At 40.8% G+C, this 17,132-nt stretch overlaps 1 protein-coding gene across 2 annotated transcripts in view; it reads right to left on the bottom strand.

Annotated features, from left to right (window-relative positions):
• Positions 1 to 17,132, bottom strand: part of sema3aa (sema domain, immunoglobulin domain (Ig), short basic domain, secreted, (semaphorin) 3Aa) — a 33,715-nt gene that overhangs the window by 11,623 nt on the left and 4,960 nt on the right. Inside the window, exons 2-6 of one of the 2 annotated variants that reach the window (XM_079655174.1) lie at positions 7,406 to 7,566; positions 5,987 to 6,049; positions 2,614 to 2,733; positions 1,540 to 1,630; positions 1,333 to 1,452 (exon numbers count right to left, since the gene is read on the bottom strand). In XM_079655174.1, coding sequence (XP_079511300.1) covers positions 1,333 to 1,452; positions 1,540 to 1,630; positions 2,614 to 2,733; positions 5,987 to 6,049; positions 7,406 to 7,566 — 555 coding nt within the window. The remainder of the gene's footprint in view (positions 1 to 1,332; positions 1,453 to 1,539; positions 1,631 to 2,613; positions 2,734 to 5,986; positions 6,050 to 7,405; positions 7,567 to 17,132) is intronic. The other variant, XM_079655175.1, reaches the window with a different exon arrangement.

Here is a 17,132-nt window from a genome sequence, read left to right as displayed (position 1 = left end):
AGCAGATTTATAAGCGCTGTGCGGGTGCGAGACCTCTGTATGAATCATGCGTACCACCACACAAGCCTCATTGCTGTTTTGTGAATATGTGCTATTAAATCTACACATTCATAAATCCAATCTCACGTGCCCTTGCATACAAAAACAGGCTGAACCATTGAGGTCATAACATTTATTACATTTCATTCCCAACAAAAGGCTACTGTATTCAGTCGTGTTTCAATCCAACCTGAATGTTGAATGAGAGGGCATTAAAGGGTGAAGAGATGTGTAAATAAATTGCCTGAATAAAGACTAACAAAGCCAAAGCTACCGTTTAACCCTGAATCCTTTCCAGATCTAGCTGCTGTTGAGGATTAATTCCCAATTTAATTTCTAGTTACATTTGAGTACCATGTAACCATGTTGATAAAGGCTTAATAGAATATCCCCAACCCGGTAATCCATGCAATTACAATCCCCCCTTTGTGGGGAAGGAGTTTTGCTGAGTCGAATGGATACAATCCCCCGAGTATTTGTTTGAACATGGTGAAAGATCGATGGGGATTAACGCTCTAACAATGGCTACTCCTTTTTAAATCTCTCTTTATGAATATGTCACAGCAATCAGCACTGCAAAGAACGGTGTTTTCGATGGTGCTGGGGGAGGGGGGAGGGGGTTGAAGGGAACGGAGTGGAATTCGACTCCACTACAGGAAAACAGCTGAGAGCGGATTAGTTCTGTGGGAAAGAGGCGGAAAAAAAGGATGGCACAGCTTGAGGGGAAAGTTCAAACTGACCTTTTGTGGCTCCCTAAGTCCTCTGCAGTGCCGAAAGATAGACCGAACGGTCAATAACCCTCACTGCCGTGCTAATCTTACCAGCACAGGCAAATCCAGTGACTCTGTGAATGGGCTCTGATATCAGATTTCTGCACAAGAATGGGAATGGCTGGAGACGTGATAATTTAATGCTCCAATGTCCATTGAAAGGCTCAATGGATTTCTTTATCCAAAACTGACCAATGTCAAGGGTTTACTTCAACCATGTATCGAAACATTGAGGTTTATTTGGACAGCAATGTGTCCAATTTTGCTTACATTTTTGTTGGAGTATGTGAGTTTCCAAAATATATTTTATCCATCTTTTTGTCTGACCAGTTTAAGCTTCATCTGTAAGCTTATAGATAGAAATAGCCTCTTAAAACCCAGGAAATGCAACATATTTGAGTAGACCCTGTTTTTTGTGCAACTTCATCAAATTAAGTTGCACAAAAAACAGGTTTTCTCGGGACTCTGGAGTATAACTTAGTTATTTGTGACCATTTCACTTGCTAATAAAAAACATTTTTACCATTCAGCCATCTTGAATCATGCTGCTCTGTTCTGATTGGATGTTGATCTCCAAGAGTACGGAAAATAGCGAAGTCCCTTCCCATGAAATCTGCAGATGTGCCAGAGTACAGCTCTCCATCTGCCAGTGAAGAAAATGCAGTTATGAATAAAGGTCTGATGGGAACATGTACTTCCTGGAACTAATCAAGGCTGGAACCCAACTCACCGATCAAAAGCGAGGCTGACAGCATTTTGGGGTCATAGGGGCTTTTCCCGCGGCCATTCTCGAAATGGGAGGACAGTCGAAAGAGGTTATCCTGTGGAGGAAAGGGTCAAAGTTCAAAATGAGGCCAGTGAAAGTCGCATTGACCCTGGTTAAGAAGGTACATTTATAGCCTGTGTTTCAAATTACAGCAAAATCTCATTTTAGAACACTCTGTTTGGGATTGGGTTTTTGCCAGGCTTGGTCAATAATATGTTATTTTAAACCACAGTTGTGCAACCACAAAGAATGATGAGGAATAAAGTAGGATCATGCAGCAGTGTCTTTGAATAGTCACAAAAGAAAGACCCAACATCTCATGTTTCTTCAAATCAATAACTGACAACAGTTCTATAAACTCAAGTGAACTCACGCCGGGTCTTCTATACTCAAAACCTGCATGGTGCAGGCAGTCTTTCCCCTCACTATTGTGGGGCTGCAGAACCCATGCCGGTACATTGATTAACCCAGAGGTCTTTATCAAGATGACTGATTAAACTTTTATAGGGGAGAGGTTGTTTCATTTCCACCAGCTGAAGTCGAACCATGTAGTGACCACTTTTTCTTTCCACTTCTACACAAAAGAAAACATTGACCAGAAGATAATCAATGAAGGGAACTGCTACTGCTGTGCTTGACAGAAAATGGTGTGTGTCTGTTTGTGTGTCCAGCCAGTGTGGTTACTTGCTTACATTCTTTTAAGGGAAAATACTTTCTGTCATTACACTGAAAAAACTGAACCGTTGACTAATGAAGTCTATTATGTCAAAACATTTCACATAACTGTATTAAGTTAGTCAAAATAAAAAAAAATGAACCTAATATTCTTTATTTAAACCTACTATTCTTGCTTTCAACTAACCTAAAACAGATATGTGAAATCTGTTGATACAATAAATGTAATTAAAATCAACGTTTCAGTTATTTCAGTGTACTTTATTGTAGCTTTTCACGACAGATGAACCCTAATGCCCAATTGAGAACTAAATGACATAAGCATTGATATAACTGATTACATTTGAAACACCATTGGATTACCTCAGCCCTCTTGCCCATTTCCAGAAAAGAACAGATGGGGTGGAAGGCTCCTGTGCCGCAGATGTACAGGTGGGTCTGGTTGAAGGGCTGGAGGACCCGGATGAAGTTAGAACACTCCTTCTGAAAAAGAAAGGAGACGTGGCAGATCAAAACTCCAAATTTCATGAAGTGAAATATACATCTGGCAAAGAAATTGAAATACATGATGTGACTGTTATACCAGTCTCTGTTTATGTAGAAATTCAACCTGTATTATATATGTATGGCCTCACAAAGCATGTGAAACTAAGAGATTATAAGCATTAACCCCAAAAAACCTCCTACACGTCATAAAGTGTGAATTAAGTTTGATCTTTTATGAAAATAGCGTTGACACTTTTAATAGAGAAAGGCGTGATTGGCTTGAAAATGGAGAGTAATAGGAAGCAGAGAATAATGGAGAGAAGAGAAAAGCTCTGTTGGCACTCCGTTTAAAGCGGGGAATTTCCAGTTGGATTTGAAATGAGAACCTGAGTCTCCTTCAAGGAAATCCCACCTGTATCTCAAAAATCAGGCAAAATGTAGCTCAGATCTTTAATGATCCATATGTTTGAATTTACCTAGGGGGTTTGGTTTGGCTCTCCAGCACATGTTGATAGTCCCAGTGGTGTGAGACTGTTTATCAGAGTGCTAATCAACGGGATTGGTTAATGTAGGAAGGTTATTAGCAGCCTCGAGGAGTTGATTTGGGCACATGTGTTTAGGAGATTAGTCTGGGGTTTTCCTTATTATATACCGGTACATGCTGAATGTCCACCTAACACATAAGTCGACATTGGCTCTGGGATTTGGAAACGCAGCGCACATCACATGCAGGCAGATACATTATCTTTTAACACATGCACGCTTCGGGCTACTAAACCTCACCAACATTTCATTTTCGCTGATGTCTCTCTTATGAGACATAAATGGATCTGAAGCTGCACTGAGATCAGGTTGGAGTGAAAATTATTTCAAACACCAAATTAACTTGAATCACACACTGCACCGCTTCCTTGGTAACTGGCTTGAAGAAAGACTTTGATCATTTAGTCAAATTCATAGAGGCTGCATGGCTAGCATCCTGTTAGCTTACCCATGCATAAGATGAAATGACAGGGAAACAACACAAGAAAGAATCCCACACAAAAACCCACAGTAAAAACACAATCTGTTTTTTTTTACTATTCCTATAGGAAAGTTAGAGGAGCTATAGATAGACTGCTATACATTTGGTCAAAGCTAAGCTAGCAGTTTTTCCCATGTCTACAGTATATAGCGAGCTATGCTAACAGGTTGCCAGAAACAGTAGGCGACAGCTTCAAATTGAACCTAAAGACATTAGAGTGGTGTTAATCTTAGTGTCCAACTTTCAAATAAGCATATTTTCCAAAATGTCTTTATGTCTCAAAACTGTTTGTTGAATATGAAATTTGATTTTAATGTAAAGTCTAAATATGAACATGTTGTAATACAAAACTGTAGCATGCTAGTGGTTTACAACTGACCAGGGTTTATTCGAGCATTCAACACCTTTAAATCATTAACCCACTACCCCTCGCATTTCCACAATTTATCAACAGGACCTTTGCCAAGTTCTCAGAGGAAGACTAAACTTTTCTTGTGGCCGACCTCAACTGTGTACGTCTCTGCGACTGTGTGACTTAATGACTTTACCGTCTGCAAGTTCTACGGTGGAACAGAGGGAGCACATGTGCCCTCACATCCTTCTCACGACCCTATTATATGCATTTCACCAACTCATATGATACCCCCCCCCCACCCAATGTCAGCTCTGTTTAGCATTTGACATGGCTGTCTGCAACTTTGCCTCATTAGCTATGTGGTAGGTAGGTTGCGCATAAACACTGACGTACGTAAGTTATGCAAGTCACTCAAACATGGCGCTCTGTCCTGCCCCCCAGGTGAAAAATGGTATCCCTGATCACAAACCATGTCATTATGTGAAAACCACAATACCCACAGAGGATACATGAGTCATAATTGGATGAAACCAATGACTCTTGCTTGACAGTGTATTGATGCTGATTTTCCATGGGAGAGAAGGGTGGACACATTTGTGTGTGGTTTGTATTTATTTGGATAAGTTAAGTGGATTTTGAGATTAGGTCCCAAAGTTAATATTATAAATGCATTGGAAGCATTTGTATTTGTCCTTTAATATGTGTAATAGCTGGAAATGATTTTGGAAATGACATCAGGCACTTCTACAAATATGTGATCCACACTCCAGGATGTGAACACTTTATTAGTTGAATCAAATGCAACAACCTGGGCCATGTTACACACTCATCCTGCTGCCAGAGAGAATGATACAGCCATCAGGCATTTTGGAGGGGGGCAGCTGTTACATTTGTTAAGCGGCTATAAATTGTGGTTAGAAGAAATGCATCACTTTGGGGAGCTCTGAATGCTTTAGTAATGTCCTAATCAAGGCCTCTCCATTCTGCACTAGTTCTCTGCTCTCACCGCCTCATTTTCAAGGGTAAACATTTTCACAGCACGCAAATACCTCATCATTGTGCTTTGTGTGATTTTGTGCTGCCAGAAAAAAAAGTATTTTTTCCACAGAGCGAGCGAAGGTGTAGCGTTGCTTGTGTAGTTGCGACTGTGTGTTTGGGCGAGAATCCCACAAAGCTGGCGGCGAGTTGGACCTGAGAAAAACCTCTGTGATTTGAAATGAGTATGTAATTCTGGATTATCCAAAAATCCCTGAAGCCGCTGCACTCCGGACTCATCCAGCCATGAAATTAAGATCAGATACCAGCACACAGAGAGCCTATCCAAACAGCAACACAGAGATAACACACACTAACACCATCACGCACGCAAACAATGCTGGTGGCATATAGTATGTGTTCAGCAAACTCCTGCACATGTGAGCTAACGCGCTGCGCCAGATAATGGGAAGTCAAACATTACACTCCCACATAAATATGCACACATGAGCACAATCTGAGGCACAAACATAAACATACTCCCGACATTAAAGTGTTTGTCCCGGCAGCTTATAACCTCTGAGGTAATGCGTCACTGTCCTAGAGGGACACTATGTACACCTCACTGTGACCGGACATCTGTCGTACAGTGTGTTTTGTTAAAGGTACCAGTGGGGGACGGCCTATAGAGAGTACAGACTACTGAGGAGAGATGGATAATGGGTACTGGCTAATTTCTGATGCTCCAAACTTCTCTTATAGTGAATTTCTGCGACAATGCGCTTAAGAGTAAATTGAAGAATGGATGCAGGACAGACGTATAATTTGTGTAACAATGATGGCAATAATTATAGAGAAGACTTCAAACAATGATGCCATCATGAATGTGGACTTACCCCAAGGTCTTTTCCTGCCCACTTGCATTCATCCCTCTTCAAGGGGGTGGCAGGCCACGCAATCTGTGCAAACAAGAAGAGACGAAGTCATACTGGGCTGGAGGTGCAGAGCACAGATTTACATGTTGGTCCATGAAACATGAAGGCAGTGAGTCAATGCAGCGAATCAGGGGGAAGGTAACATTTGGATCATTCCAGGGGAATGAGAAATTGGCCTGATGTATATTGACAGCTCCTAGTTAACTCACTTCCTTATTTCCCTCTGCATTCCTGGTCATACCATACGTGTTGTGTGTACTTATGCATCATATCATGATGCATGCGGGGATTGCTTTTTAAACAGTATAATGATAGGGTGCATGAAAGTAGAGATGGAAAGGGGTTAAGGTGACTCGTAAACAAAACATGTTCTGTGTTTAGGTGAAATTGGATAACATACATATGTAGGAACACGTAGGATTATTACCCTCCAAACTTGCTGTGGTGATTTAGACATTTCATATTGTCTAAATATGAGTTCTGGTTCAAATTATGATATTAAAACTCCTTTCTACTTCTAAATCTTGAGCATGTGGTTGTACTTTGTCTAAAGAACATTGAGTTAACAAGCTTTTGCATCGTTGTTTTGGAAAAGATAGGACTTGTTGTGAAATAAATAAAGGCTTGTGCTGTTGGAAGAAATCTATCTGTGGCCCTCGGTGTCACATGAATTATAAACACACATGGCCAGAGTGTAAATGTGGAAGGCAATAATTATATACTAAGAATGCGATTGAGCAAACGTTCTTTTTGTTGGCCCTTCAGATGTGGATAGACAAAGGCAATGTATGCACATGCATTTTTATTTTTATACAATACACACACATTCCTCATTATATTCCTAGACTGTATCTCCTCTCTGGATCAGCTGAGTTCTCTGCAGCTCTGCACATTTTAGGGTAATTACATTAGATTTGCTTAATCACCTCTTTTTGGCCTTTATCTGATAATGATGCAAAGTTCAGAACAAAAGAGGGGGGAAAAATGCACATCCGAGCCAAGGGCAAAAATAATTAAGTAACACTCTCTGTCTCTGCATTGACTCTGTGTTTTTCAGCACTTTCATTCCCCTGCTCAGCTCTCTGCAGCCTGCAGGCAAGTCTGTGTCTATGATGGCAACCCCAATCTGATAAAAAGACTGTTAACCTAGTCCAGGTGGAGTAATGGAATTATGGACAGCCCTGTCTGGACCGAGACAGACAGTGGGAGGGATAGAGGGAGGGGAGAGAAATGTGGTGTAATGGACTCCAGAGGGAGAGGAGAGGAGAGAAAAAAATAAAAAGAGCTCAGATAACTCCTTGCTAACTGGACCAAAATAACCTCATGCGTTGAACTCTCACACAAACCTATAAAATAAACCTAAAGTGTAAGGAGTTTTACCATTTTATGGTCTCTGTTGATGTTAACGAGGTCGAATGAGAAGATGTGGTCCTCTGCTCCAACCAGTAGTCTCCCTCGCTCCTCGTCCAATAGGAACGCGTCGTAGCTCGAGCTGTTGGCCAAGCCATTGAAGGTGACGAGGTTACTGGACTCTAACATCTCTGCAGAGAAAGAGGAGAACGAGTTAGTGCCGATCATGAATTGGGAATAACTAGCAGAAGACGAAAATATTGATAAATGAACGGTTTGAAAATGAAATCAGTTCCACTTTTAAACAGTTCACTACAGCAAGTTAATACATTATAAGTGTTGACTACGGAAATACATCTGCAGCAAAATGTGGACTATAACAACATAACTATTCAAACTTAAAATATCAGTATGACCCATGTTGAGTACTTATTAGTCACAAAAAAATATATATATTTGCAATAGAAATTATTAGATGGTCGAGTGTTGGAAAAGTGTGCTTGTCTTTGCCCAAAATACAAATATTATTCTGCCTCCCCAATCAAGATGCCCTGTTACTTTTTCATGTTTCCTTAATTGCTTTTCCACCCACGCATTTGCACACACAGACACACGTCAGTCAGGTATAGCGTGAGACATTTGAAGTGAACACAGCATGCTCCAATCAGGGACACGGTTCAGACTGCTCAGCCGTGTGATTGGTTGAATAATTCATATGGAGTCAGGGCCAGGGGAGACACTGTTTGTAAGTAAGTATGTGTGGGTGTGTGTGGCATGTAGCTGTAAATGGGTTATTATGTAAATCAGCGTTCAAGAGTTTGTCACTGCACATGGATTTCTGCGGAGTTCCTTTCAAGTGTACAACGTCGTAAAGTAGAGACTAACAATGTGCAGCCAAGATAAATGGAAACCAGCTTTTACATGTGGGTCAATGTCCAGCCAGACATCAGACAGTCAAGTTAATTTATAACCACCAGAGATCAGTTCCCACTTGGATATTAATCAGTAAATGTTAATACATGAAAAATACGGAATATCCATCTACCTCTTTATTTTATTGTATTGATAATCAACCTGAAATGCATCGTCGATTTTAGTTTTTAAAATGAAAACCATTTAGATGATAATACCTTTAATAATTAGTTCATTGGCAAGAAAAAAAAAAAAAAAAATTCACTTTTTAAAATGAAAGATTCTGCTGTTTCTCTGTTTTATGGCACTGCAAATGTAATGTGATTATAAACCTAATATATGTATATCTGAGTGGGGGTCCTGGCATTGATAACATCCCCTTTTTTTTTAACATGTTGTGACATTTTGTAGACTAAGCAAATTATTCATTAATAGAAAAATAAGCCAATAATGAAAGATTCATCTAAATAATGTTAGCCCAATTAAAATATGTATTTAAATTACCACAACTGTATATAAAAAAACTTCATTAGCTACTCTTCTAACCCTTCATATCATCTAACGTTAATCTACTAATCTATTTTGTAGAACAAATGCTTGTCAAAATATCTATCTTTAATTATAACGAAGAGCCAAAGAAGGGGACCTCCAAGGTAATTGAATAGAGGCTCACACAATTATTGTGCAATTTTACAGACACATAGTTTAGTTTTAACATTAATATAATAAAGGTAACATTTGGTTTACAATAAAATGATTAGAAATACTGTAAAAGACAATAACTGAATTAACTGACAAAGGAAGAATCTAGTAAATTACATTTTATGGAATAACCATGAGAATCAGAAGCCAAGTACATATCTTTGATGAAAGAGGGGAACAATTGGTAAATTATAAAACACAAAACATTTATAATGTCCAGGTAGTACGATCTGACAATTATGAGTATTAAAAAGCTATATCTTATAAACTGGTATCAATGTGTGTTTTCTCTTTCTTTCTTCTCCTGATTTTTCGATTGTCATGTAGTAATGTTTATGTATCTCAGTTTTTATTTTGTTATGTATGCCTTAATAATTTCTTAAAATGCAGACAAAATAAATAAACAAAATGAACCCCTTCAGCATCAGCCTCCACTCGGTCCATTAGATACACACCATGTGCTTCATATTTTCACTCCAGGTACAGCCTTCCAATACATCAGCCTCACCATCACACTATCATCCATCATCATCAGTGTCACCATACAGCACGGACACACGCAGGCACACAATATAGAAACCAGCACACACACACACACACAATACTGTAGTGTATATATAGCATAAACACATACATTCACACACACACACGGTCCGGTCGAAGCATTGTGATCTCACTGCAGCGCTCTGATTGACGGGCTGCTATAGGAGCCATCTGCGCCCCCTCACACTGTGTAAGATCTCGGACATCTGTGTCTACATAAAAGAAGGGATTGATGGCCGGGGAGATGGAGGTAGTGGTGTGTCGCCCCCGTGTGTGTGTGTGTGTGTGTGTGTGTGTGTGTGTGTGTGTGTGTGTGTGTGTGTGTGTGCGTGTGGAGTAGCAGTGGGGTGGATGAGAGGGAGTGGTCGTCACCTAATAAAGACGGTTGCAGCTCATCTGCGTCATTTGGATTTCAGTTTGGAGGAAATGGAGTGGGTGGGCATGAATGGAGGTCTGTGGATGTGTGTGGATGTGTGTGTGTGTGTGTGTGTGTGTGTGTGTGTGTGTGTGTGTGTGTGTGTGTGTGTGTGTGTGTGTGAGAATTTGTAGTGAACCGCAGATGGCTTGAGCGTATGTGTGTGGGTTTTACTGTAGGTATATTTTTCTACAGTGGCCATTCTATGGACATCAACGTCTTATAATCCTGGAATAACGATGACGAGACATTACATACTGCAGATAAGAAGAAGTCTAAGCCATATTGTTATCAGGTGGTAGCCAATCAGATAATAGCCTGTTATTCTCAGTTTACCAATCAGATTTGAAATCGCAGGGTCAGGAAATGAGTTGAAGGAGAGAAGTAAGCAAATGTGATTTCCAGTCCACAGAACGCCAACGGAGGTCCTATTATGTTTCAAACGGTGAGTAAGGGAATAACAATGTGTGTGGCAGAAAGTCAAGGTGTACAAATGGGAATTGAATGGAAAAATACATAGTTTAAGGCTTACAGAAGATTAAGATGACAGAAAAGGGAAGTTAAGAATGAGGATATGGAGAGATAAAGCCAAACGCTCAATAGTGAATGAAAAAAGACGGGACATCTCCTCCTAACTTCCATCTACGTGACAGACAGTATCTTCTGAAAGTAAGAGGCAATGTAGGGCAAACCGGTCCGTCACGAAAGGTTTCTCCCAGATGGGCCAAAGAAGGAAAAACACACGCATATTTCAACACGTGGCGATGCCCGACAAAGACACGGTGGCCTCAGCCTGCACACACAAACACACAGAGAGAGGCTTTATCTGAGCTGGGATCTGCTGCGGTTTGGAGAATTGGAGGAACTGGGCGTAAGCACCTAAGGACCTCTAACCTAAACACAGACACGCTCGTTTGGAAATGGAGCACGGGCAGATTCAGGGCGCGCAGCACGGCTCATACAAAATACAGTAACCAAGCAAAGACAAGAACCCTAGAATAACACACACGGGGAGGAGGAGCAGGTTCAACATGTCTTCACTGCGCTCGGCTTTTAAAATGCAAGCAGACCCCCCTCAACTGACATGCATATACAATATATAATATATCATATTGACCTAAATGTTTACAGCGCATCAATTCTCCCTGAACAAACACATTCTTCCCAGACTAAGTTGTAATCCAATCGTTTTTTCTGCCTATGCAGCATGAACTAGTGGAACAGTGCGCACACTCAGCAGCTTCCACCTCCAACACACTCCCTGGCCGCCGCCGCCCCCCCCCCCCCCCCCCCCTCACCACACACAGTCTGCTTACACTCACCACTGGATACCAATTAAACATATACCAGTGCATGAATATGGATTCCACTCACTTCACACACATGGCGACACACACACTCTGTTCAGTCGACTTTCATCGCACTTTCTCCTGTTACATGCATCCTCTGTCTGCTCTTTTTCACTCACACATTCTGTTTCCTACATATTGAAAAGCACACATTCAGGCACAGTGGGCCTGTGCAAACAGCCACTGACACACACACACACACACACACACACACACACACACACACACACACACACACACACACACACACACACACACACACACACACACACACACACACACACACACACACACACACACACACACACACACACACACACACACACACACACACACACACACACACACACACACACACACACACACACACACACACACACACACACACACACACACAAATATGGAGGCACATCTGCAAAGATATGGTGAAATTGAAGTCTGGGCAAATTAGTTGTTTGATGTTAACATTAAAAGTGGGAATCTAATCCAAAATTAACTATACAGTATTATCATCATGCCTAATTCAAGATTCTTACATCAATAAACAAGCATTTTGCAATATGCTGAATATTACATTTATAATGATTTATTCACTTTTTTTCAACAGCAAATAATGCAATTTAACAACTTCCTGCCAATCCTGCTGATTTCACCTATGACATCAAAATAAAACATAAATAATACCATCAAGTGAGTTGACTGTAAAAGCAATTGTTCCCATAAATTGCAATAATAATAGTTAAGATGATGAGTATGTGTAATGACAACTTTGCAAAAAAGAAAGACATTTGAAATTCTATTCTGTACAAATGTACCCCAACCCTAGTTAAAATATGGTTGGAAGATGAAAGTTTAATCACAAGTTATTAATCTAGATATATATATATATATGTATGTCCTATCTAGGTGGGGCTTGAATGCCTTCCATACAACACAAACACAAACACTATATTCAAGAACCCCACTTCAAACTGGCAAATACAAGCAATTCATTCAAATTAATTATCATTTGTCCCTCTGTCACACTCCATTATGGAAAATAACATGGCTCTTGTCTTAAAAAGCCCCGGGGGAAAAAAAAGGACTACATTTAAAATTCAAGTGCAATTGTCTGTGGAGTACTCTTCACTCCTCCATCCTCGGAACAGGCTTTACACGCCCACATGCCACGGAATAGCGGAATAATGAAACTGCGTGAAAGAAAGGCGACGGGGTATTAAATTATGTTTATCTGACTGTGCGTGTGCGCTGCTGAGTGAGTGTGTGTTTGAGTGACATTAAGTATAAAAGCCTGACAGAGGAAAACACTTGACTGAGATTCAACAGATGGATAATATTCCATTAAACTAATGCAGCACTGTTCAAGTGTTCCGTGCATACAGTACGGCACAACAAGAGGGGAGGGGGTTTTCGACAAGTGGGACATTTCACTTTTTTACTATTAATTTCGTTGACAAAGCTTTCTTTTTCTTCTGCTTTTGGCAAGAGGTTCCTGACTTACACCCAAAAGGTGTGTTTCTGTGGGCTGTCAGAGTGTGTAAGTCTGTTTTACTAAAAAGCTGACAGGCAGGGAAAAGAAAGACAGTTCGAAAAGAAAATGGCAGCTCAAAAGGAACTGAGAATTACACGTGTTTTTCTTTATAATACAAGGCTGGCTTCAGAAAAGCAAAGACACACAGTTCTGTAATATCTGCAGTGGTTTAGGTTTGGCATGTCAATCCTTCTGTCTGTCCCAACTCTGCCTCTGAATGCTTTCTTTTTTCTCCGTGTGTGGTGCAGTCTGCGTTTTCCCGCTCTCACGATGGCCTCTGCCACAAAACACAGGTGTCGGGGAGAAAAAAGACGAGACGGCGGCCTCATGGAAATTTGCGGAGAGCTTTGCTTAACAAAGTGTTCAAATATTATCCTAAGCTCAAGGATTTCCACACATGCCTCAAAAGTTCACCTCCCCGCTCCCTCTCTTTCTAAGCACGGAAGCAGGTGTGGGTTGGTTTCCATGGTGACGGTGAGTATAACACAACCTGGGTCGGTGGATTTCTCATTCGGGTTTAGCAGAGTGACAGGAAATGTGCTACCTCGCACACGGCGCCGTGAACTCTATCATTCAGAAGAGCTTCCACATGTTCATTTTAATACAAAGGTGCGCATGAAAGTGTGTGTGGAGTAATTATTTATTAGAAAAAACACTGAATATATTTGTGCTGTTGCAGCCAGCCATACTGTACTACTTTCCAGAAACGATTGGTTGGCTTTCTAGAAATTCAGTTCTGCAAAACACTGTTGAAATAGAAACTTATTATTTTTATTTTCAACCGAAATGACGCACAGCTATAATTCAAAGTCAAGTAGTGTATCTTATGGGACATTTAAATACCACACTGTCTAGTGAATATGACTGAGATCAAGTTCAACCATAGGATATGTATCATAGGGACTAACACGGAAAATACGACCACATCCCAAACCACAAGAATCTATATGAGTAGTCTAAGTATGTGTTGAATTTCACCATACAGCATCATTCATCTTTCTCAACCAAAAATGCTAGATCTCCTCGTCACCGCACGACATCGAGGAAGAGAGAGAGAGTGAGGACGGATACTGAACATACACTAATCTGAGAGTGGACATGAGCAGCATAATAGAGACCAGAGTAATGGAAGCAAAGTAAGGCAGAAACATGAGCACAGATTAGAAAAAAAAAAAAAAAGGACACAAGACAAAAGCGGTTGAATATGGATCCGTTTCATTAGTGTGTGTCTCCTCCTGTCATTGGACGGCTGGACCACAGAGAGCGGTTTCCAGCCAGCGCAGTGGCCACAGACGGCTCGAGGCCTGGCCATGTGCACCGCAGAAAGCCCACTCACACACCACTAAATGCTCACTGTACAACCAGGCTGCTCAGACTCTCTGGTTCCTATTACTTTTAAGGAAGACACACACACACAGACACACTTGCAAATATAAACTTCTGAATGCAAATACAATTGTCGGCATTTTTGAACATGTACAAATGTGCCATGTGTATCCACGCGGCCAATCACATTATCACTCGCAAATCTGTGCAGCGAGAGGGAGACGGTGCTAGTGTGAGTCAGTTTGATGGATGTACTTTGAGAGGAACCAGGCTGTGGTTAGCGTGGTCATGTCTGGAGCCACTGCCTGTTAGTGCAGCCTGTCAGCTGTACCGTGTAGCCCAATGTCAGACCTGACATTTTATTAGAAATTAATGAGGCAGGGCTACAGATCCCGATGTGACAGCGAACACGTTGATGCGACACAGATAAAAATCCACAGACACATTTCTACTCTGCTCTCTATTAATAAAGGTGCGACAAAATGAGGTTTTGGGAAATAAAAGTATCCAGCGTCTGCTTTTAACGTAATGCAATAGCAGTGGGAAATGATAATCCACAAAATCCCCAATTTTGAAAATTATAAAGTCAAGATTTATGATTGTAATCTTCCCAACGTCGTAATTATGTCTCATCCAAATGCTGGTATTTATGACAGAAATACATCCAAGGGGAAAAAAATATAACTGCAAATTTGGAGGGACTATTATATCTCGCTAACAGTGGCTATAAGTCTATACATCAGGGCACTGAAAAAACTGAAACGTTGACTCTAATATCACACAAGTGTATTAGGTTAGTAGAAAGCAATAATATTAGGTTGAACCTAGTATTTTGTATTTAAACTTAATGTCATTGATTTCAATTAGCCTAATTATGTGAAATGTTGTGACCATTCACTTTAAAATCAAGTTATCAGTGAAAGAAGTATCAATCGTGTACAAAACTTCATCACACACTCTACTTTTAAAAATGGTTTTGTTTCCACCGCCACTCCCCATTCTTCCTCTGCGTGTCCGTCTGTTGTCCATCAGTCCCCCAGTCTTTCTCCAGAGATGTCCCCCTCATTTGTAACTCGACCCTGTTGAGATTGAATGGTTCACCCTTTCTCCATATGACTGACAAAACTTAGCAGGTGGCGGGACCCATTCATACCCGCAGTTCAGCAATCTGCAACACGCTGTAACCCAAGCCTTCATCCCAAACACAGATGCAAAGACGCAGGGTATTTGTCCCGCATGCGTGTCCATACACTGCTTATGTACACACAGACGGAAATGTACACTGAACACGCACAATTGCTGTGTGTACGCTCATTAATCTCTTCGCGAACGCGCACGGCGATGACATTAACTCCTGTTGTGGCTTTTATGAGCACACATCAGGATTGTTTTAAGTAAGGATTTCGGTTTTAATTAAAAAGCACTGTAATTATGGAACACTTAGGAACACTGGGGCCGTGCTTGACATTCCAACGCACACACCAACTTGGAAAGCAAACACACGAAATCGGAAAGGTCATAAAACTCAGCAATTACACCAGAGTGTGTTGCAGCATGGGGTAATGAAACAAATCACTCATGCCGCTTTCATGTATTCGTCTAAAATACCTATAATAAGACAAGCTAGATATGGTATCAAAACAACATCACACTCACTGCAATAGTACACATAGAAACTAAAATGTTGACTTTAATTAAATGTATCAAGTCAATATATTTCGCATAACTGTATTAGGTAAGTTGAAACCAATAATATTAAGTTGAAATAAAAAAGTAGGTTCAACTTAACATTATTGCTTTCAACCAACCTAATACAGCTATGTTATTTTTTTGTTGACATAATACATTTAATTAAAGTCAACCTTTGCAGTTTTATCAGTTTATGCTAGTGTAAAATGGCAACAAAAACAATTGACAGACATTAAGGGACTTTATAAATGTATTTTTGTTTTGCAAGTGCATTGGCGTCATTGCACAATTATCTGTGGGGCAATGAGTGTCGACACAAATTCTCTCTGTGACTCAATTATGCCATCTTTCAACTTGTGGTCAGGTATGTGAGTCAGTGCAAGGAAATGTAATATATTTGGATGTAACATAGGGGCATGATTGAAAATGCAAGCCACAGCAAAACATTGGTTTATAGTATTGGAATGTGGCCGTGTGGGAGCAGCCATGAGGGATAGTTCAGTGTGTGTGTGTGTGTGTGTGTGTGTCCAAATAGAGTTGAAAAGAAGGATAGCCAAAGATATGTATCAACCAAGCTGCAATCAAAGAGACAGGAAGAGGAGACCAGCATAAAAAAAAATAAAAAAACATAGCCTACTTGAAGATTGTACTTAGGGTCTGCGGTGTTGTGGTTCTTTGAGAAGCGAGGGGAGGGAGGAGGGGGTAGGAAGAGAAGAACGATGAGAAATAAAGAGAAAAGGGAGGCAGACATCTCCAAAGTTGGCGCGTTGGGAGAACACCTTATAATTATCTACATCCGCTCTGTGAGCCCCAGCCCGCAGAATGGACAGATACAACAAAGAGGGCAAGAGAGAGAATCTCATTCACATATCAAAGAAGGAATAGACACACTGATCAACCATACAAACACCCACAAACAGTTCATATTTTTATAGGCAGGCACGCCCACACACCAAACACACACGGACACACACACAGGCTTATTATGGGGCTGAGTCCAGACTGCGTTGAGTGCGGTTCCACACCAAGTGTCTATTTTGAAGGGTTGTAAGCCAATTCCAGATTCCCTGTCTCTTTCTCCGTCTCCCTCCGTCTTTCCTCCTCAGTTCCTCCCATGCAGCCAGCGTGGGGCATGGCACTACGAGGTCAGGCAGTAGGCTCCATAATTACCCACGCCGAGGGTAATTATCAGGTTGTTTGACGAGGCCTTTTAAGTGTTAAAGTGCCGCCCGCTGGCTCCTTTTTACGGATCACCATCGGGTCAAGTTTAGAGCTGCAATATATGTTTAT

This window comes from Notothenia rossii (assembly GCF_949606895.1).
Source record: "Notothenia rossii genome assembly, chromosome: 10".
Taxonomy (NCBI): Eukaryota; Metazoa; Chordata; class Actinopteri; order Perciformes; family Nototheniidae; genus Notothenia; species Notothenia rossii.
This window is presented reverse-complemented; position numbering and strand designations above follow the sequence as displayed.